The 22,984-nt window shown below is 35.6% G+C and overlaps 1 protein-coding gene across 2 annotated transcripts in view; it reads right to left on the bottom strand.

The window, feature by feature from the left end:
• Positions 1-22,984, bottom strand: part of COL4A5 (collagen type IV alpha 5 chain) — a 236,940-nt gene that overhangs the window by 81,559 nt on the left and 132,397 nt on the right. For both annotated transcript variants that reach the window (XM_059911681.1, XM_059911682.1), the window contains exons 7-20: positions 21,792-21,845; positions 21,096-21,122; positions 18,313-18,393; positions 16,513-16,575; positions 14,855-14,890; positions 14,711-14,752; positions 14,459-14,551; positions 12,774-12,827; positions 12,621-12,677; positions 12,286-12,330; positions 10,673-10,726; positions 9,074-9,115; positions 6,927-7,059; positions 127-309 (exon numbers count right to left, since the gene is read on the bottom strand). In XM_059911681.1, coding sequence (XP_059767664.1) covers positions 127-309; positions 6,927-7,059; positions 9,074-9,115; positions 10,673-10,726; positions 12,286-12,330; positions 12,621-12,677; positions 12,774-12,827; positions 14,459-14,551; positions 14,711-14,752; positions 14,855-14,890; positions 16,513-16,575; positions 18,313-18,393; positions 21,096-21,122; positions 21,792-21,845 — 964 coding nt within the window. The remainder of the gene's footprint in view (positions 1-126; positions 310-6,926; positions 7,060-9,073; positions 9,116-10,672; positions 10,727-12,285; positions 12,331-12,620; positions 12,678-12,773; positions 12,828-14,458; positions 14,552-14,710; positions 14,753-14,854; positions 14,891-16,512; positions 16,576-18,312; positions 18,394-21,095; positions 21,123-21,791; positions 21,846-22,984) is intronic.

Raw genomic sequence — 22,984 nt, 5'->3', positions numbered from 1 at the left:
TAGAAGCAGTGGAAGAATATTTAGCTGTCAGAAATACAAAGAATGATGCCAACCTTCAGCTAGATTCACTTATAAAGACAAAACAAAAACAGCAATAGAACTTAACAGGAAAAAACTATAGCTTACTAGGAGGGATGTGAGGGCCAGGAGGGCCAGGAGGGCCAGGAGGCCCTGGAAGGCCAGGAGCCCCAGGCTGTCCATCAAGTCCAGGAGATCCAGGAATGGAAATTCCAGGTGGACCTTCATCACCTTTCTGGCCCCTTTCCCCAGGAAAGCCAGGGGGCCCAGGAGGACCTGTAACTGCAAGTCCTAAAATAAAAACAAATACCCATTAAAAGTGATCAAAATGATCTTATTTTAGACATATTACTTTGGGTCTCAATGAGACATTAAGTAATGATAAGATCTTCCTTTAATGTATAATACCGGTTATGTTCTTAGTTTTTTCTATGAGAATCAACACCTAGGGAAAAGATGGAAAGTTCCAATAATCTAAGTACTACTTTGAGTATAAGAAAGAATAATTTAAAGTAGCTTTATTACTTTTGGAAATGTACTAATAACTAACTCTCTACTCACTCTCCTTTGACACTATGATCTTTTAATCTCAGAAATACCAGGAAGCCATTTACAGGAAGAAAAGAGGCATCTCAAAGTTCTCATGTAAACGTGGCTCTGTTTCTGGACATTCTTCTGTTCCACTATCTGTTCCTGCACCATTAACACACTTTTTCATTACTACAGCTTTATAATGTTTTCAAAACTGGTAAGGAAAATATACCCATCTTTGTTCTTTTTAAAACCATCTTCACTACACTTACAAATTTACTCTTCTAAGTGAATTTCAGAGTCAGCTTGTCAGTTTCATTTTAAAAAAATCATTGTAATTTTGAATGAGATTAATTTGAATTTAAAGATTAAATTTTGGTAGAATCGCCTGTATATAATATTGACTTCTTGCACCAAGTAATAATTAAGTATTATATCTTTCCACTTATTAATTTTATATTATTTAATAGTATTTTACAAAGTTATGAAAGAGATCTTACACATCTTTTGTTTGGTTTATTCTTGGGTAAATTTGATTGCTAATGTCAGTTTTATGACTGTTACTTTTGTTAACTGGATTTTGTCCTCTTATAAGTTTAATTATTTTATTGCTGGTTTAGAGGAAGGTAAGTTATTTAAGTTTGCAACTCATATTTGGCTACCTTGCAAACATTCTAAGTTCTGGTAATTTGTCATTTGATTCTTTTAGGCTCTATGGGTATATTATCACATGGCCTGTGAATAACCAAAATTTGGTTTGCTTTTTGTTTTTTATCCATACACCTCTTTTTTTTTCCAGACTTAGTATGCTGGCTGGGATCTTCAGTATAAGAACAAACGGTATTGGTGACCATATCTTTACCTTATTTTTGACTTGAATGAGAATGCTCCTGATGTTTCACCAAAAAGTATGACATTTCCTGCACAGTCCTGTACTTCCTGTATGAAGTAGATAGCTTCAAGAGAATATAAGACATCAAGTCTTATATTCTGTCATCAAGTTAAGACAATTCCCTTTTTTTATGTAAATTTATTTATTTTACTTATTTACTTTTGGCTGCTTTGGTTCTTTGTTGCTGTGCGTGGCTTTCTCTAGTTGTGGCGAGCGGGGGCTACTCTTCATTGAGGTGCGTGGGCTTCTCACTGCGGTGGCTTCTCTTGTTGTGGAGCACGGGCTCTAGGCACACAGGCTTCAGTAGTTGTGGCACATGGGCTCAGTAGTTGTGGCTCACGGGCTCTAGAGCGCAGGCTCAGTAGTTGTGGCGCACGGGCTTAGTTGCTCCGCGGCATGTGGGATCTCCCCGGACCAGGGCTCGAACCCGTGTCCCCTGCATTGGCAGGTGGATTCTTAACCACTGCGCCACCAGGGAAGCCCAAGACAGTTCCTTTTTTATTTTTCTGAATTTAACTTATTTTTTTATACAGCAGGTTCTTATTAGTTATCCATTTTATACATATTAGTGTATATATGTCAATCCCAATCTCCCAATTCATCACAGCACCCCACCCCCCCCACCACTTCCCCCATTCGTGTCCATACATTTGTTCTCTACATCTGTGTCTCTATTTCTGCCTTGCAAACTGGTTCATCTGTACCATTTTTCTAGATTCCACATATATGTGTTAATATATGATATCTGTTTTTCTCTTTCTGACTTACTTCACTCTGTATGACAGTCTCTAGATCCATCCACGTCTCTACAAATGACCCAATTCCGTTCCTTTTTATGGCTGAGTAATATTCCATTGTATATATGTACCACATCTTCTTTATCCATGCATCTGTCGATGGGCATTTAGGTTGCTTCCATGACCTGGCTATTGCAAATAGTGCTGCAATGAACATTGGGGTGCATGTGTCTTTTTGAATTATGGTTTTCTCTGGGTATATGCCCAGTAGTGGGATTGCTGGGTCATATGGTCATTCTATTTTTAGTTTTTTAAGGAACCTCCATACTGTTCTCCATAGTGGCTGTATCAATTTACATTCCCACCAACAGTGCAAGAGGGTTCCCTTTTCTCCACACCCTCTGCAGCATTCATTGTTTGTAGATTTTCTGATGATGCCCATTCTAACTGGTGTGAGGTGATACCTCACTGTACTTTTGATTTGCATTTCTCTAATAATTAGAGATGGTGAGCAGCTTTTCATGTGCCTCTTGGCCATCTGTACATCTTCTTTGGAGAAATGTCTATTTAGGTCTTCAAGACAGTTCCCTTTTAATCTTAGGTTTTTTAAAAAAATAAATTTATTTATTTATTTATTTGTTTATGTATGGCTATGTTGGGTCTTCGTTGCTGAGTGTTGGCTTTCTCTGGTTGTGGTGAGCAGGGGCTGCTCTTCGTTGTGGTGTGTGGGCTTCTCATTGTAGCGGCTTCTCTTGTTGCACAGCACAGGCTCTAGGTGCGTGGGCTCAGGACTTGTGGCACGTGGGCTTAGCTGCTCTATGGCATGTGGGATCTTCCTGGACCAGGGCTCGAACCTATGTCCCCTGCATTGGCAGGGGGATTCTTAACCACTGCGCCACCAGGGAAGTCCCTAATCTTAGTTTAATATTTTTTTTTCCTTTTAAAAATGAATAAGTATTGAATTTTACTGTTTTCCTTGCATCTATTGGCCTATTCTCTTTTAATATGTCAATGTGGTCAATTACAGTGATGTTGAACCATCCTTGCAATCTTAGGGTAAAATCTATTTGGTCATAATATCATATTGTTTAATATACTTCTGGATTGATTTGATAATATTTTATTTAAGATTGTTACTTCCACATTCATAAATGATATTGAACTATAGTTATTTCCAGTGTATCTCCTTGGTGGTTTGGTATTGATCTGCTAAACTGAATTTCCTTTTAAAAAAAATGTTCTGAAACAGTTTATAAACTATGAGAAACACCTGCTCAAGAACTTGGTAGATTTCATCCATAAAACTCTATAAAACCACCCACAAAACCAATGCTTTTTCATGGAGACCATTAACGTTTCAAGAACTTCTATGGTAATTGATCTACTCAGGTGTCCCACTTTCTCAGGAAAATTTTATTACTTTATATTTTCTGTTTCATGAGGAATGTATATTTCACCTAGAATTTAAAATATATTGACATAGTTTTATAGTTTTCTTGTAATCTAAAAATTTTAATTGTATTTATGGTAATCTTTTTTCTTTACTGATTTTATTTGTGCCTTCTCTTCCCTTTATCTTGATCATAGTTTATTTTTACCTTTCTCAATTTTTTCCGTCTATTTTGTTTGTGCTTGTTTTTTTTTTTTAATTTGTATTGGAGTATAGTTGATTTACAATGTTGTGTTAGTTTCAGAGGTACAGCAAAGTGAATCAGTTATACATATACATATATCCACTCTTTTTTAGATACTTTTCCCATATAGTCCATTACAGAGTACTGAGTAGTGTTACCTGTACTATACTGTAGGTACTTGTTAGTCATCTATTTTGTATATAGTAGTGTGTATATGTCAATCCCAATCTCCCAATTTATCCCTCCCCGCCCTTTGCCCCCTGATAACCATAAGTTTGTTTTCTACATCTGTAACTCTATTTCTGTTTTGTAGATAAGTTCATTGGTAGCCTTTTTTTTAGATTCCACATATAAGCGCTATCATATGATATTTGTCTTCCTCTGTCTGACTTATTTCACTCAGTATGACAATCTCTAGGTCCACGCATGTTGCTGCAAATGGCATGTGCTTGTTTTATTTCTTATTATGTTTCCAACTTAGCTCATTTATTTTCAGTATCTCTAATTTTGTGATAAATTAAGGGTACAATGAGTTTTGATACGAGGTTGTTTATTTAGCATTTAGTAGTTCATCATCTACATTTCTGTATTCTCTTTACCTCTAGAGTTATTTAGAAATATGCACTTTAATATACAAATATTTGGTGCTTTTTGTTGTTAATTTCTGACTTCATTTCACTGTGGTCACAGAGCATGGCCCGCATATAATTTTAAAAGATTTTTTTCTGGTCTAATAGAGTCAATTTCTATAAATGCTTCATGTGTGTTTGAAAAGAATGTACATTCTCTGCTGCACACACAGTTTTTCTCTCTCCCCCATAAATACAGCTTAATTGTGTTGCTCAAATCATTTATATCCTTATTTATTTTTCACTTACTTGATATATTGGGGAGTTGCCAAATTATCCCTTGTAGTTTATCAGTTTTCATTTTACATATTCAAAGCTATATTGTTAGATGCATAAGTTTAGTGACCTTTATATCACTGTGGTATAAGTTGTCTATCCATGTGAAATATCTGTTTTTTAATGCATTTTTTCATTGAATTCTATTTCATACTGTATTAGAATTGCTAAACCAGCTTTCCTTTTGGTAGCATTTGCTTAATATCTTCCCATTGCTTTATTTTCAAATTTTCTATGTTGTTTTACTTTAGATATGTCTACTGTGCACAGCATACAGATATTTTTATTCCAATTTTATTTTAGTTTTTGTCTACTAATCAGTGTTTAGTCCTTTCACATTTATTGGAGTTGCTGATTTATTTTTAACTTCTTCTTGTCATTTTATTTATTTTTTTCTATTTATTCAGGTTTATCTGTGTCTGTTTTATCCCAATCCTAATTTGTGTGACATAGATCCAGCTTTTTGGTCATCTTCTTTCCTCAACAAGTAAGTAATGTATATTATTTCTATTCTTTTCTAGTGGTTACTATTAAAATGTTTAACCTATGTACTAAAACTTATATTTTTTGAAAAAACTTAGAGAGTTAATAATATTTATATTCTCTCCCTCTAACAAAACAAAAAACCTTATCATTCACTTCCCCATTCTCTCTGTACATCCATATCCTGTTAGTCATGTGTACAATTATACTTCCATATTGTTACTTAAAATACTTGTTATTTTTTATGATCCATACTTGCTTAGACTTAAAATACTTTATCAATATCTTTCCTAACCACTGATTCTTGTATCTTACCCACCCCCACCGCCAACTTCATCCTGAATTCATTGTCTTCTTCTTGGAGTAAAACCTCCAGTAACTATTTCAGAGAAGATCTGGAGGTAGTAAACTTTCTAAGCATCCCATCTTCATGCTAGGATGATAGTTTGATGTAATATAGAATCTCAAATTCATAGTTATTTTTCCTTATTACTTTGAAAATGTGCTCCATTATCTTCCTCTTATTCTCACTGTTTTGTAGGTGATCTGCCTTTGCTCTCAGATGGTTTTTAAGAATTTCTTTTTACCCTTAAATTCTAAAATGTCCCTAAAATGTGTCTAGTTACGTATTTTTGTATTATTATTTTACTTTTGCTTTGTAATTCATAAGCCTTTTCACAGGGAATCATTTTTTAATAGATAGAAGTTCTCAGCCATTAATTTTTCAAATACTGCTTCTTGTCCTATTCTCTCCTTGAACTCATACATGCTGGATTTTGGGACTTCTAGGTTTATCCTTTGTGCGTTTTAAATTTTATTTCATACTATCTAACACTTTAACTTTTTTGCTACATCCTTGGAGAATTCCTTATCTCAATTTTCCAGACACAGTATGTGTTTAGTCCACTACCTTGAAGTTCAAAATCCAAAGTGCATACTTAGAGCAAAATGGGACCCACAATTTATTCTCTTTCTCCTTGGGAGGAACACTGAGTGTCACTCATCTCATCATGTTAACATTTCATTAGCCAAATATTTTTGAAGGAAAAGTAACCATAATTTATTATACATGTATGTGTGACAGATACTGTAGATGTTTTTTCAAATTTTACATAAATCCTTACTATCACCTCATTTCACAGAACATCCAAATAAACATGCTAAACAAGGGTACTGCTCAGTTTGTGGCCAAATTAGAAATGCTCTACTATACTGTGTATCTTCAACAAAGGAATGATATAAAACTCAGTATTGAGCACCAAGATTTTACTGCACAGCAAAATCACCATGGGGATTTCTAGGTAGATGTTTCTGGAATTTTAAGTGGATAGTGCTATTTACTATATAAAAATACAGTAAATCTTACATAACTAGGCATTATTAGCACAATGTTCCCTTTCATAACAGCATGAAAGGTATAATGATTAATTTTGAGATCATAGTACTGTTTGGTGTAATTTATTAATAACAAAAGGTAGAAATGGTATTTTTTTAGGGTAAAAGGACACTATTCAAGTAACTTTGCTTTTTTTTTTTTTTTTAAAGTACAGGTAAGAAACTTGGTGAGAAAAGCTATAGTAAGAGTTGAGAAGTTTCTGTCAATTAAAAAATACCTCTGCCTTCTACTGCCATGCTCACCCTGGAACTAGTATGATAATACTGTATACTTGGATTAGTAAAGATACTATAAATTCAAGGCTATTAAGTACAGTACAGTCTCTTTTACCTGGAGGTCCAGGAAGGCCAGGTGGACCCTGTATTCCAGGAAATCCTCGCTCTCCTTTTTCTCCAGGCAAGCCAGGTAACCCAATGTTTCCTTTTTCTCCTACAGTTACACCAGTTCCAGGCCTAGGAATTACCTTTATTATGAAAGAAAAAAATAAAGGAATTCAAAGAGGAAGAGACTTGTTCTTCTGAAAATAACCTAGCAGCTACATATGATTACAGTGTATCACGGTCACAAAATGTTCAGATGGAAAATCATCAAGACTACTTACGTAGATTGTGAGTCATATTCTATGTTACTTCTATGCTTCAACAGATTAGAAAATGTTCAATGCCAGTACTAATGTTACCACCCTCCTGAGCCCCAGACTTACAGAGCTAGAATTATGTTTGATGTCTCTTATCTTATAATTCACATTCGATTCATTCCAATCACCTAAGCCTGATAATTCTTTACTAAAAATGTCTCTCCAATGTGTCCCCTTCTTTCTTGTTGCAACAGCTTCTATCCTTACCTTACATTTGTACTAACAGAAGTAACTCTGAGCTTGTCCCATTTAATCCAAATCTACTACTTGGACACACTTCCTCAAAAAGCAATTTTTCTGTGTTACTTATCCTGTTAAAGGATTCAAAATTGTTCACTACTTCTTACTATATCTGATGTCACTTTTAACCCTGGACTCTGTCAAGTTACTTCTCACTCCCAATACCTCTCTCACCTGTTTCATGTCCTGAATGACCTTTTAGGAGAGTGAGGTCTGATTATAACCACTTCATGTATCTTGCACATTCCTGCTTTTGCCTTTGAATATGCCATTCTAAACATCTATAATGCCTTCCCCCAATCTTTCTCTTTGTCAACCCACATTTCTTTCTTCTTCTTAAAAAAAAAAAGAAAACACATCTCTACCAGGAAGGCTTTACTAATCAAAATCAACTAGCTGATCATTCCTTTTCTATCTTCTTAGAACCTTATGCCTAAATAATTTTACATTAAACAATCTAAATATAAAGAAATTAACTCCATAGAGCTATAAAGGTAAAGTAAGCTTTACATTTAAGAAACTATCAGTTTGAGACAGAAATCATCACCTACTGGCAAAGTGAGATAATTATCCTGGCCCTTTTGGATATAAGAAATATTCAGACAAATGGACACTGAAATCTGTGGGACCTAGAATTGGGATAGTAGTTCAAAAGGGGAAGTGAGCTGTTGGATTGGATTGCACTCTCAAAATTTCCATTTCTTCTGATGTTCATCAAAATTTTATTTCATTTTTTTAGAGAAATTACTTCTTAGAGAGGTAAAACTCTGATTTTAAAATGAAAGTGAATAAAAATTGTCTAAGATCTTCTTTAAGTACCTCCTCATTAGATTTGGTAAAGTACCAAGTATCAATATCTGAGACTCACTTATGGACAAAAATAATTAATGTTACTCAAATGTCTGAACATATAGGTTTTATGGCAATTGATCCTTTGCAGCTTCAGTGCAGCCTAAAGTCAAGAGTCTTAGCAAATTTCAATGATAGGAAAACCAATATGTCAACTGCAACAGTGACATTTTATTCTTAATAAGAATGAAAATATATTTGATTAGAATTTCATGGTGAATGCAAACATGACAGAAGATTTGTAAACCCCTCAAGTATTCTTTTACAGAGCAGTTCCCTACATTTCTGATTAAGAGCCCCTAGAAAGCACACACTCAGGGAAGAAAGAGGTGTGAATCAGACAATTACAAATTGAGAAAACCTATTAAGACCAAATCCATCGTTCCCCTGAGCTCTGCAGGGGAAAGGACCAATCCCCTAGTTCCCCAACACTTTCTTTTTTTGAAACTTTGTAAGCAACACTTGCACCACCTGCTGGTTACTTGAGAAATGATTTGGCAATCATGATGCAAAACAACCTAATGCCGTAATTTTGGACCTTTATTATGGAGAAGTAATACACAGGCAGAACAATACAAAGACTTTGAGGTCAACATCACTGAAGTTTTGGATGTAAAGACTTTTAAGCCAGGAAAAGTTGATCTTGGAATTTTGTGTTCTATGAGGAAAAGGTACGGAGTATATAATTAAAACATGAAAATTAAAATGCACTAATAAATTTAATAAATAAAAACTGAAACAAAAAACTTACAAGTCCAGGAGGCCCAGTTGGGCCAATGTCACCCTTTTGGCCCTGTTCAATACAATTGTAAAAACAGGTTAGTAAAAATCACATGAAAACATCAATTTCCTCAAACATATAACAGATAACTATGTTTCATAAAGACCCAGAAATCCATAATAAAATATCTCAAAGAGAAATACAAAATGAGGTAATGAAACAGTACTTAGCTAAGCCTAGGAAGACCTGTGATGTTGTCTCAGATTTACAAGCTCTATGATGCTGACTAAATCAATTAACTTCTCTGCCTTATCTATAGACCAGACTTCTAAGGTATGTCTAGCTGTAACATCCTTTGATTTTAAGATTCCTAGTTTCCAGCAAACTATAAATACTCTATAAAGAAGATGCTGATTTACAAACTGGTAGCACTAGAATCAGCTATAATCATTACATTTTTGTTTTTTACATTTAGCCATGTTCCTTTTCAAAAAACTTGTCAACGGCATAAATTTAGTGTCATTTCCATCAGTGACAGATATTTTAGAGCTGATGGACTTAAGTATCATCAGGAACAGTTAATAAATCATAATTACTTTTGTGACTTTGCTCTTAGAATCTAATGAAAGACAAATTCAGACAAAACTGTTTACCCTTAACCAGTAGCTACAACAGCTGAAGAACACAGTATTCAGCTGTTAACTCTACTGGCCAAGACCCAAGAATAGATATCTCTCTCACACCTCTATTCTCATTCTAGACTTGTTCATAGGAACCTTTCATCTATCTATAAACTCCTTTTAGTTTACGAAGATACTCTATCCTATAACTTTACTTACACTAGAAAAACAAAATTCTATTCTCTGAGTATTTATTCTAGCTGTGCCTCTAAAGCCAAGCTAGAACTTGGATCTAGTTTAGAGATAAACCACCATTAAAACGTGTGCCCTCTGGGTACATTCAAGTTTGTAACACCTTTCCCTCCTTGCCTGCAGAACAAAGCTTTTCAGTTTTGGTTTTCATAGAAAGCAATTAAAGATCAGAGAGATTGGAAAACTGGATGTTTTGTGATTTGCTATAAATAGGAGAACTGTGTGCTTCATACATTCTTTCAAAGTCACTTTTAAAATAGGCTGCTAAATAAATGACTTCAGTCAGGTTGCATAGCCAAATGAAAAAAACAACAAAGAATTAGCCACGGACTTCCAGACAATAACTGCGTAGAGAATGGAAATGTTTAGTGGCAACATTCTAAATTCACAGCTATATAAGCCTTTTTAGTATGAGGACCTGACTAAAATAGTGGCTAAATCCTCTTTCTGGAGAACAAAAGTTTTGCCGATACATGCTCAAAGCAAAGGCATCAACTTTTAACAATGGAAATGCTAAAGTTAAACATTTCTCCATGTATTTCTATCACATGGACTGTGATTTAGGATAGTGAATGAAAATTTAGAGGAACTGGTATAAAAGAAAAGAGAGCAACACCAAAAGATGGATAAAGAAGGTATGTTTTGAATACAAAAGCTAGTTATTTAGAATTTTTTCATTTATAACTCAAACTTGGGCAAGAAAAGGATTGTGCTAACTGGAATAAAACCGGTCACTTCAAAGTGTTAAAATTCTTACCTTTTCTCCATCCCTTCCTGGTTCACCAGGGTAACCAGGATCACCAGGCAAACCCTTTAAAACATGGAAGACAGAGTGACATCAGCAAAAATGGTGGAGTAATAAGGACCTCCAAAAATCCTCTCCTCCATGAAAGCAACAAGCACACTTGCAAAAATGGTCAGAGTCAACCTTTTTAGAACTCTAGAAATTAACCAAAGGCTTGCAGCAATCCAGGAAGTGTTTCTTGAAAAAAAAATAAAAGATTGAATCTTGGTGAGAACACAGAGGTTTGTGGCTCTATTCCCATCACACTTCCTCAGCTCCGCAGTAGCCTTGAAAACCAACAGCTCACAATCAAGGTAAAAACCAGCAGCACAGCAGCAACTGGAAGGGAAAGAACCAGGTTGAAGCTTCTTCAAAGCCCCATTCCCAGAGAACTGTCATTTTTGACCTGTCTGGTGGTTCCCAGAAGGATCCCACTTGCATGGCTATCTTTATTTGACCTAATGTAGTTCTCCCAGTGCAAACTTAGAAAAGCGTTTTCCCTGGGGATATCAGTCAAAAACAATCAGAGGCAATTGCTGAACATCATGGCTGCCTAAATCACTGTTCCAAAGGAAGCCAGTAACTGAGGCCCTGAATTGAACCCCACCTTATGCCATTTTATATGTTTAAGCCATTGGTGAATCTAGAGTTTATAAGCTGAGGACTGCCTGTTTAGGAAAATCATCTGGAAATCAATTTATCTGACTTTATAACTTCCAGTCTTGTTAAGAATGCTTCCCTTTCCTTCAGAATAGTCTCCAAATTTCATCAAATTTTCTATCTGTCCTTGCAAACCTCTTCTAACATCTATGGTGGATACTCTTGAAACTGAGGCTGCCTGAAATAATGTTCCTGGACTTGCATATTTTATTTTCCTCTTTTTTTGGTAGCAATTAGAATTATATGTCAAAACTTTTACTGAAAAAACTTACGTTCACACAAAAAATAGTATGTGAATGTTTTTAGCAGTTTATTCATGATGGCCAAAACCAGAAACAACCAAAATGTCCTTCAATGGGTAAATGCATAAACAAACCTTGGTACATCCATATAACCACATACTGGTCAGCAATTAAAAGTTAATGAACTACTGATATACAGTACAGTGCGTTATGCTACATGAAAGCATTCTGATTCAAAAAGCTATACACAATGTGACTCCATTTATATGCCACTCTGGAATAGGCAGCATTATAGGGATGGAGAACAGATCAGTTGTTTCCAGGGGTTTTGGGGAAGGGTAGGGAATAGCTACAAAGGATCGTGAGGGAACTTTTGAGGGGACGGAACTATTTTGTATTATGGAGATCGTTACACAACTGTATGTGTGTAGCAAAACACACAGAACTGTACACTAAAAATGGTTCATTTTACTGTATACAAATTATATTTCAATAAATCTGACAAAAATCTGTCTTGAAAAACAGAGAAATTTCAAATTCACATTCAGAAAAGAAAGAAAGCATAATTTCCATTCATTTAAACTACTTCCAGACCCAAGCTTCTTTGCCATCCTGCTTCTTTACCAACATGTACAAATGTTGCCATTTTTTTTTTGAGGGAAGGGATAGACTTTAAATACTCACTGGAATTCCTGGTTGGCCATTCTCTCCATCTTTGCCCGGTTTACCCTATAGGATTCAAGGGAATGTAAGAATATATATTTGTTATTTGGAAATATAAGGTTAAAAAATATAACAAGCTTTTTCCTGCCTGGGACTCTCTTAAGTAGACTTTTTGGACTTCAATGTTATAATAAATAAATGAATATGTCAGTCATGACATTTTGAGGCAATGAAAGCAGGATTTAAGAGGAAAAAAAGAAAATGACATACATGTGCATGTGCACCGGCATGCACACACACACACATAGACAAATTTAAAATTTTTTGCAAAGAGTATTAGTAGCCATAACACTTACTCTTTTGCCAGGCTCTCCTTGCTCACCCTTCTCACCTTTCATACCACCTGGAGGACCCTGTACACACAAAAGTAATTTTACATTGGTTCATGGAGTACTATGTGTCAATATCAATTTACATTAAATGATGCTAAAGAATTTTAGGTTACTTACTGGAGGACCACGTATCCCTGGAGGTCCAGGAGGCCCTCGGTCACCAGGAAGTCCCTATGCAGTAGTAGGGAGAAGGAAAGCAATATAAATACTGTTAGTACTAGAGCTAGCTAGGAACACTTTTAACAAGCTGAACTATAGACTCATGTAATATAACCAAAGATAATAAGATGTTTCAAATTCAAAGTTGATATCTACTAGGCAAAAAATCTAGAGCCATCTTTGCTCATTTCAGTTAAGTTTTAGGACAAGCCAAGTTTTGAGGTAGATAGCAAGAAAACACTTCAAATTAAAGTATTAATGATATTTTTTAGTTTATTTATTTATTTTATTTTTGGTTGCATTGGGTCTTTGTTGCTGCACACAGGCTTTCTCCAGTTGCGGCGAGTGGGGGCTACTCTTCGTTGCGGTGCTAGGGCTTCTCATTGCACTGGCTTCTCTTGTGAAGCACAGGCTCTAGATGCGTGGGCTTCAGTAGTTGTGGCACGTGGACTCAGTAGTTGTGGCTCGCGGGCTCTAGAGCGCAGGCTCAGTAGTTGTGGCACCCTGGCTTAGTTGCTCCGCGGCATGTGGGATCTTCCCGGACCAGGGCTCGAACCCATGTCCCCTGCATTGGCAGGCGGATTCTTAACCACTGCGCCACCAGGAAAGTCCCAAAAGTATTAATGATTTTTTATTCTTATAAAATATTTTATAAAAAGCAAGAGTACCTAAAACTTGGAGATTTGGGAGCTATATAACACACATAATTTGGCAGAGATTTAAATGGCCCAATACATATTGATGGTAGAGTTTCAGTATAATTTATCCTTTATTCTTAACTTTCTTATTAGCATTTAAGTGAAACAATAGTGCACACACTCTATTGAAGGGTGAGCCACTATTCTATAGAAGGTGTGTTTGATCCCCTCATCTACTCTAGTAGAAGCAATGTATCAGAAAATTATTTCTAAAAATGACAAGATTTTATAGAGTAATACCATCTTTCTCCCTGCATATCAGTGAAATGTAAAGAACACAGTCATCTAAAACAATGACAATCTATCTTACCATGACTTGATTTTGTATATAAAGGTATTATTCACAATAGCCAAAAATGGAGAAAAATCCAAGTGCCCATCAACTGTTGAATTAATAAATAAAATGTGGAATATACACACATAGGAATATTATTCAGCCATAAAAAGGAACAAAGTACCAGTACATGCTACAACATGGATGAACTTGAAAACATTATAATAAGTAAAAGAAACCAGACAGAGAAGACCGTATATTGTATGATTCCATTTATACAAAATGTCCAAAATAGGCAACTCTACAGATCCAAAAATTAGATTGGTGGTTGCCCAGGGCTCGAGAGTTTGGGGAGAAATGGGGAGTCACAACTAACTGGTATGGGGTTTTGTTGGAGGGGGCTCATGAGAATATTCTAAAATTAAATTGTCGTGGTGGTTTCACCACCCTGTGAATATACTAAAAAAAAATGTAATTGTGCCCTTTAAATGGGTGAATTGTATGGTATATAAAGTATATCTCAATCAAGCTATTTTAAAATTTTAATTATCTCAAATCCTTGTTATTTTAAAAGGACTTTCACATATAACCTTATTCCAGCTTGTAATGCATTTTAATGGAATGCTACTTTCATAGCAAGATATTCATTGATTTCCTCCCTACTTACTCACCTGATCTCCTTTCTGAAACTCTACATCAATTGGTCTTTTCTGTTCACTGATCTGCCCAGGTGGCCCAGGGGGGCCCTGAAGACCTTGCTCACCCTGTTTGCAAGATAAAATAAGAAAGTGATATTTCATAGTTTAAACAGACAATAATATAACATGTAAGCTAAGACAGTTGCAAGAAGCAAAAACACAAGTTCAAATGACTATGAAAGGAAAAAACTGAGGGCTAAATAAGCAACTTTCGTCTTTACTCACCTTTTCACCCTTGGGTCCCTGGAAATTTAAGCCCATATTCCCCTGAAAAGAGAGATTTCAATTTAAAACCTCATTGACAATAACAAAAATAATCCACACCAAATAAAAGATATTAAAAAAAAAAAAAAAAGAAAAGAAAACTACCTTTGGTCCTGGAAGTCCTGGTGGGCCAGGAGGGCCCTAAGAATAAAAGACACAGAAAAGGGAAAAAAGTGTTATATTAATGAGTATATTAAAAAATTATTTGGTTTCATAAAAAGTGAGGACTGAAAAAGCCCTTCAAAATAATATTTCCTGGGTTTTTTTCTCATTGCTTTCTAGTCAGAGACACACATTTAAATTGATTTAAAGAAACTAGATGATTGTGGAGACTTCTCATGACAGGCTACAAGTGGGCGGGGGAAGAAATGCAAGGATGGGTAGAGGCAGAGGAGTAGCACTCGTGCCAAAAATCAATACAAAAATTAATCTCAACAAACATCAAATTTATCATATCAGAATTATAGGTTAAATTTAGGTACCATAAGACAATTAACTGTCTAGTTCTAAAAAGCATGTGTTTACTTTTTTAGTCCAGTTTTATTTTATATAATCTTTGTATATTTGAGAATGTTTGAAGGTTTGAAAAGTTAAATTGGCATTTGTCTGCCCAAGTATATCACTTCTTGATGTCAGCTGACCTATTTATTTACATATTGTACCTTGGTGGCATTTCTAAGACTTTGCTTCATCTGTTGAATCAGGGTTAATTGCAAGGGCATTAAGAAGTACACAGTGAATCTGTTATGTGGTCACAAGAGTTAACGAAATTCAAGGTGTAACAATACACCTAGGGTAGGCCAAGGTTGTAATAACAGAGTTAGGAAAAAGTGCCATGGTCCAGAATCTCATGTGTTGCAAGACACCTACAACTAAAACAAACTAAACTCAGAGGTTTTCTAATCCTCTCCCAAAGATTTCTAAAAAAGCCGAAATCACAATATTTTTCTGGTAGATCTTCTAGTATTTATCGAACGTTATTTCCTTCATTCATGAATAGAGGACCAATTGTCACAAGCAAAAATGTACACTCTATAAAGGTATAATGAAAACTGTCACTTAAATATATGGTAGATGAGAGATAGAGTGGCATATGAGAAATTACTTTGAAGTACAATTTTCTTGCCCTTTTAAGAGGGCAACAGCAGAGCTCTAAGTCTAAAACATGACTTGAATGAAATCTAAGTATTTCAGGGGTAAAAGTACTTACAATTTATTACAGTAGAAAATATAAGTGACCATACAGGTAGTAAAGTAAGAGAACTGGTTGCACATTCAGGGTCTTTATAAGTTTTTGCTTCTTTCCTGGGGAATACCAATCCTTATCCCATTGCACAGTGATTCACTACCCTCACCAATCCTACTGTTTTGTTACAGGTCCTTAAGAAATGAGAGCCAATTTTTTTGTGAATACCTGTTTTGTGAATACCTCTTTAACAGCAAACCACAGCTTGAAGAAACATATTTCATCAAGTGACTAAAGAACTGCCTTAGAAGACTTCATAAGATGGCCAGAACTGACAAAATATTTTAATCTTTCCTTTTGTGTACTTCATTTTTTCCATCTATAAAATGGAGCTATTACTTAGCATATATATTGTTCACCATAACACTGTAAAATCTCCCATAAATAAGAAAATTTAAGAAAACTATAGATCATGAACACTGTAAATACATTATACTTTCAAGTAATACAAATAATATTAATATTTGTGAAAGAAATCAAAAGAAAAGGAGAAATGAAATTACAGAAGCAAGCTTACCATCAAACCTGGTGGTCCTAGGGGACCAATTGGCCCTGGTATACCAGTGGGACCAGCTGGGCCCTGTTACAAAGGAAGTAAAGAAAAGGATGAGAAAAAAACTCTCACTGTATTGTATAAAGAACTAAGTGGATGAAATTCTAACTTCAGTTGCCAGAATTCTATTCTACAATTCTATAATTTTGAAGTGTTATAAGCAGAATTTTAAAATGTAGAAGAATAAAAGCATTAAATAACTATAAAGAAATTCAACTAAACAGAATGGAGGCATTAGAAAACTTATGTTTTACAGTGGTACATAACAAATGTGGGACAAACACATAGTAAGGAAGTTTTAAAATATAAAGCAATTATGATGGGCATTTAGTGGGGCTTTTATGCTAGAAATGGGAAGGGAAAGGCTGCTAGATTCAAGGTGGCTTCTCTAATTTTAAAATAAAAATAAATAAGATTAAAGACAAAGAGGGAAGTGAGAATAGCTGGGACAAAAGGTAAGGGAGTGATGTAACTGTTTTGGAACACAATTTGGCATCTTAAAAAGTTGAAATTTTGACTGCCCTGAAATCTAGTAATTTTATATCTAGGTATAAATCCTGGATTATTCTGTAATTTAAAAAAACCTCAAAACAACCCAAATATCCAACAATAGGAGATCAGAGAAACAAATTCTAGTATATTCAAACAAGGACTGTTATACAGAAGTGAAACTGAATGAACTACAGCTTCATACAATAATATGAATGAATCTTAACATACCAAATAGAAAAAGTTGGAGAAAACTACACATAAATTTTGTATTATTTCAAAAGCTAAATACTCTTGTTTAAAGATATATGCATATATAATAAAACTATTTTTAAGAAGCAATGGAAAACCCAGGATGGTAGTCACATCTTGGGAGAACGCAGAAGGACGTGGCTGCCAAGGAAACCACAGGTTGATTCAAAATTATTTGTAATGTTCTAGTTTTTAAACACTGTGTTGGGTTCATAAGTGTTCATTTGGTTGTTATGCTTCATAACCTACATATATTTTGCATGTATTCTGATATTTTCAAATATAACATAATACAAATTTATAAGAGATAAAAGATTGGGAATACTAAGAACATATGGATGGGTTATATCAAGTATGGAATGAGAAGGTGGCTAATGAAAACAGTTCCTGACATTGTATCTTAGTGATCAAATACTAGAAAGTACTGATTTTTATTTTTGGCAAAGGGATCAATCTTCATGAAAAATAAACCTCAAGAAATTAATTTCCTAATCTATAAATTCCCAAAAGTTATTGTTGTCTCCATGTATGTTATGTGTAGGCTGACATGACTATTTTTCTGAAGATAATACTTGATGTTCACTATGTATAAATTTTATTCTTTTAGCTTTCAAAATATGTTCATGTTATATATAACTGATAATGTTACAAATTATGTCTTCTAATATCTTAAATGGGAAACCCACAATTTTTATTTTTAATCAGACCATTTACTCCTACCACCCTACTGATAACCACAGCATAGGAATAAGAATATAGAAGCTTATTTCTGCTGCGAAACCCCAAAACAAAAATTTCCATGGAAACTGGACTGAGAGTTAAAAGAACAAAGCAGAGCTTCTTAAAATTCTCCCTGGTCCAGAATACTTTTATTTTCACGTACAAGGTACCTGCAATGTCTATCAAACCTCAGGTGATAATTTCTATAACTAAAATAGAGAGTATTAAAGGCTGAGGATAAAAAAGTGATGCTGGGATCTGATTTAATCAGTATAGCAAAGAAGAAAATCACCAGATGCTTACCTGTATTCCAGGAGGACCTGGAAATCCTGGACTACCCTTTGGCCCTGGCAGTGATGACACAATTACACTACCTGGTTCTCCCTGAAAGAAATCATCAATGGAAATTTAAGTAGTAGTTATGATACATGAAAACTGGCAAGAACACAAAAAAGTGATCTGAGAATTCAATCTGTCACAGAAGTGTCCCCAAAGATTAGGGGATCTCAGTAATTAACATGAATAAATTTACCTTTTAAAGGAAAATGAGGAAGTGGCCAGAGTACACTGAAGTACAGTCGATTTATTAAGAACCTGTCATACCTTTAGTTACTCATTCATTAAAAACATTTATTAAATATAAATATTTGCCAAGAATTGTGTTAGGCTTTGGATGCTTTGTAGTGAAGAAGATAAACAAGACTGCTGTTCTTATTGTGCTGATAATATACTGGGGAAATGCAGACCATAATGCATAAACAAATAAGATGACAAAATTTTCTGTTTAGGACTATAAAGGAAAACTACATGGTACATGATAAAGAAACAGTGGAGGGCTTCCCTGGTGAGGCAGTGGTTAAGAATCTGCCTGCCAATGCAGAGGACACGGGTTCGAGCTCTGGTCCAGGAAGATCCCGCATGCCGTGGAACAACTAAGCCCGTGCGCCACAACTACTGAGCCTGCACTCTAGAGCCCGTGCCCCACAACTAGTGAGGCCCGTGTGCCCCAATGAAGAGTAGCCCCCGCTCACCACAACTAGAGAAAGCCCACGTGCAGCAACGAAGACCCAACGCAACCAAAAATAAATAAATTTAAAAAAAAAAGAAACAGTGGAGTACTAAAAAGAAATGATAATTATGTGACGTGATGGAGGGGCTAACTATCCTTACAATGGCGATCATATTACAAAATATAAATGTATCAAATTAACATGTTGTACACCTTAAATTTATACAATGTTATATATCAAATATATTTCAACTAAAAAAAAGAAATAGTGGAGGAAATTAGTTTGGGTAGTAAAGAAGGGCAATCTATGAAGTTAACATTCATGCTGAGATCTAAAGGATAATAAGGAGTCGGCCAGGTGAAGATGGGGGAAGAGCATTAGGCAGTGTAAGCAGCATGAATAAAGGACCCAGAAAGAGAAGAGCTTGGCACATTCAAATAACTTAATGCAGACAGGTGTGATCAGTGAGCCAAAGGAAAAGTGGTTTAAGATACGGCTGGAATATGGGGCAAAGAGCAGAATATGCAGGTCTTACAGGCAATGGAAAAGAATGTGAACTGTATCTTAGATGCAGTGGAAAGCCCTTGAAGGTTTATAGGGAGGGAGATTAAATTTTTTTCATTTTGTGAGAGTCCTTTATTATGCAGAAACTTCTTATATTCTTAGTGTATCCTGACTGATACTGACTAAACATTATTTAGGATTACGGCTTTTGGACTGTTGTATCTTTTGGTATGAAATGACATTATGCAATAGAAAGGCAATCTATTTGCTGGCAAACATGTCATTCAAATCAAATATTCTGTCTTGCTGTCCCACACCAGAAACAGAGCCAGGTCTGGCATTAGGAACCATGGAGGCGGCAAAAAACCTCTCTTCTGGGATTCAAGGTTTCTCCAAAAGTTCTGTGCTTCATAACAAGGAGGGAGATTAAATTATTGATTTACATTTTTAAAGGATCATTCTTGGCTGCTTTATACAGAATAAATCAGGCTGGGAGGTGAGGGGGTGTGAAAAAAGAAACTAGTTAAGAGGCTACTACCTAGTCCAGATGAGGCATTATGATTAGTGTGGTGGCAGTGGAAATGAATAAAAGTGGATGAATTTATGATATATTTTACAAGCAAAATTAACAGTATTTAGAGATAGCATGGAATGAGGAGCTGTGTGAAGAAGTAGAAAATGCAAATACTAACTCTCAGGTTTTGATACATGCAAAAGTGTACATGATAGTGATACAAATTTTAGAGATGGGGAAAACAGGAGGAACAGGTTCATTTGGGGGTCTGGGTTAACTTTGAGCATGTTAATTTGAATGTCTGGGAGATAAATTTGAGTGGAGATGTCAGGGAGGCTGTTTAATACATGCATCTAACTCAGAAGAAAATTCTGTTTTAGACAAAGAAATGTAGGTGTTCCATAACTAGACAGCAATCAATAACATGAGCATCAATAATATTGCTAGGCATAGAAGAGAAGAAGGGGTCAGGACTATGTCCTGATACCTGCTGGATAGAATAACATGAGCTTGCATAGAAGACTGCAGAATGACCAGAGACGCATAAGAAAAATCAGGAAAAGGTAGCGTCTCAGGAGCCAGAGAGAAAGAATATTTCTAGAGGGAGCAGGTGGTCAGCTGTGGTGGTCCAGTGGCTGAGACTCTGCGCTCCCAATGCAGGGGGCCTGGGTTCGACCCCTGGTCAGGGAACTTGATCCCACATGCCGCAATTAAGAGTTCGCATGCCGCAACTAAAAAACAAAGATCCCGCGTGCCACAACTAAGACCCTGTGCAGCCAAATAAATAAATAAATAAATATTTTAAAAATGTAATGAGGAAGGTATCAAAAAAGAAATGTGAGTCTGATATACACATTTGCAAGTGTATCAGCCCATAAAAGGTACTTAAAGCCACGAGAACAAAGGAGACTACTTAAGGAGAGCTCGTAAATGTGCACCTGCACAACTTCTGGAAGCATCCATTTTAAGACAGAAGTCAGAGACATTATCTGATTGAAGATGCAGGTTTTCTAAATATTTTATTCAAAATGTTTATCTTCCCAACATGAGATGCTTACCTTCATACCTGGGATCCCAGGAGGTCCCTATTATTAAAAAGAAAAGGGATTATTTTATATATATGAGAGGGGAGCAAGCAAAAGAACACAAATTGAATAGACTACTATAAGATCATTCTGAGTACAAGGTATCTTAAGATACTTAGAGATGACATTTATATTAAATACCACAGAATCTTTAGTTTTACAGAGCAGAGAGCTCTGTGTACTACTAACTTCTTTTATAAAAAATCCTCTTCTTGGGCTTCCCTGGTGGCACAGTGGTTAAGAATCCGCCTGCCAATGCAGGGGACATGAGTTCGAGCCCTGGTCCGGGAAGATCCCACATGCCGCAGAGCAACTAAGCCCGTGCACCACAACTACTGAGCCTGGGCTCTAGAGCCCGCAAGCCACAACTACTGAGCCCGTGCACCACAACTACTGAGCCTGGGCTCTAGAGCCCGCGCACCGCAACTAAGAGTAGCCCCCGCTTGCCACAACTAGAGAAAGCCTGCGTGCAGCAACAAAGACCCAACACAGCCATAAATAAACAAACAAACAAATAAATAAATAAATTTATATTTAAAAATCCTCTTCTAGTTTACTATTTCAAAATGTACTACTTTGTTCCACATGAATGCACTGAGCTCACTTTCTACAATTCTGCTTCTTCTCTTAATTCCTGTGTTCATTATAGTCCCAAATTTTATAACTTACTGGAGGACCCTGTAAACCAGGAAAACCGGGACTGCCTGGAAATCCACGTTCTCCCTAGAAGGAGTTAAAAATAAAGAGCGTGAGGAACAAAAAACAAAGCGTAGCTATACCAACAAACAATGACTTATTGAAAAGATTTCTGTAAAAGCTATTTTGAAACATACCAGGTTGCCAAAAATTCATTAGCCTTCACTTTCCAATTACTTCAATATCAACTATCCATATCAATTCAGCCTTCTAAGATACTTTTATCTCTACTCATCAATCCCAATCAGAAATAAAGAAAAAAATCTTCTACCTTAGCCATTTTCTTCTGACAAATCCATTTTGAGACAATCATACCACAGATTCCTGGCCATCATCACATTTAATAGTTAATGATCTGCCCCAATTTCCTGCCCGTGTATTATATAGATTTTTATTTTAACTGCCCTATTGCATTTCTCTTTTATCGTAAACTATTTCAAATTATTTTTGTAAAGAGGAAAAGATGATAAGAAAGAACGCCATTAATATCACCAAGAGGACAATAATAGCAATAGTTCTAGCAATTGCAGGTCATTATGTTCTCTAGGCACCCAATTTTTCTCACTCCCTTTTGTAAAGTACTAATATGGACATTTGGTTTAGAAAACAAAAGCTAAAATTGCTGTAGAAGAACCCCAATGCAACCTCCTTTCAAATACCTATGTGCCATAGTAATCTTAGAAACATCCTCGTCAGAGGCTTAAAAGAGTAAAATGATTACAGCTATATGCCTTTGAGTTATTGTCTCCACCACTTTTTACACATGGACAAAGTAGGCCCAGAGAGAAAGGGAGTGGCCTGTACATTGAGCTTAGAAGGCAGAAAACAAAACAACCCATGTATTCTGGCTCCATCTCTAGGGTTCATTCTATTAGTTACGTAGTTAGAAATATAAGAAACCATTTAATCTGAAAGTATACATAATAAATCCATTTTCAAAACTTTGTTGCTCACATAATTGGGGGCCTCAAACACAAACTAATCATGAGATCTGCTAAGGTGCTGCTTTAACAAAAAGAAAGAAAAAGATCCCTATAATCACATAGCATACTATACTCATTGTAGATACATCTGGTCTTCAAAATTAAAACTGGCTAGTGGTCTGTTGCTCAAGGCGGGCTGGCAAAAACCAAACAAATTACCACAATAGGCATACAAATGTAGCC

The sequence above is a fragment of the Balaenoptera ricei genome, chromosome X (assembly GCF_028023285.1).
Source record: "Balaenoptera ricei isolate mBalRic1 chromosome X, mBalRic1.hap2, whole genome shotgun sequence".
Lineage (NCBI taxonomy): Eukaryota > Metazoa > Chordata > Mammalia > Artiodactyla > Balaenopteridae > Balaenoptera > Balaenoptera ricei.
Note: the sequence above shows the minus strand (reverse complement) of the source record. Positions and strands in the feature narration are given on the sequence as shown.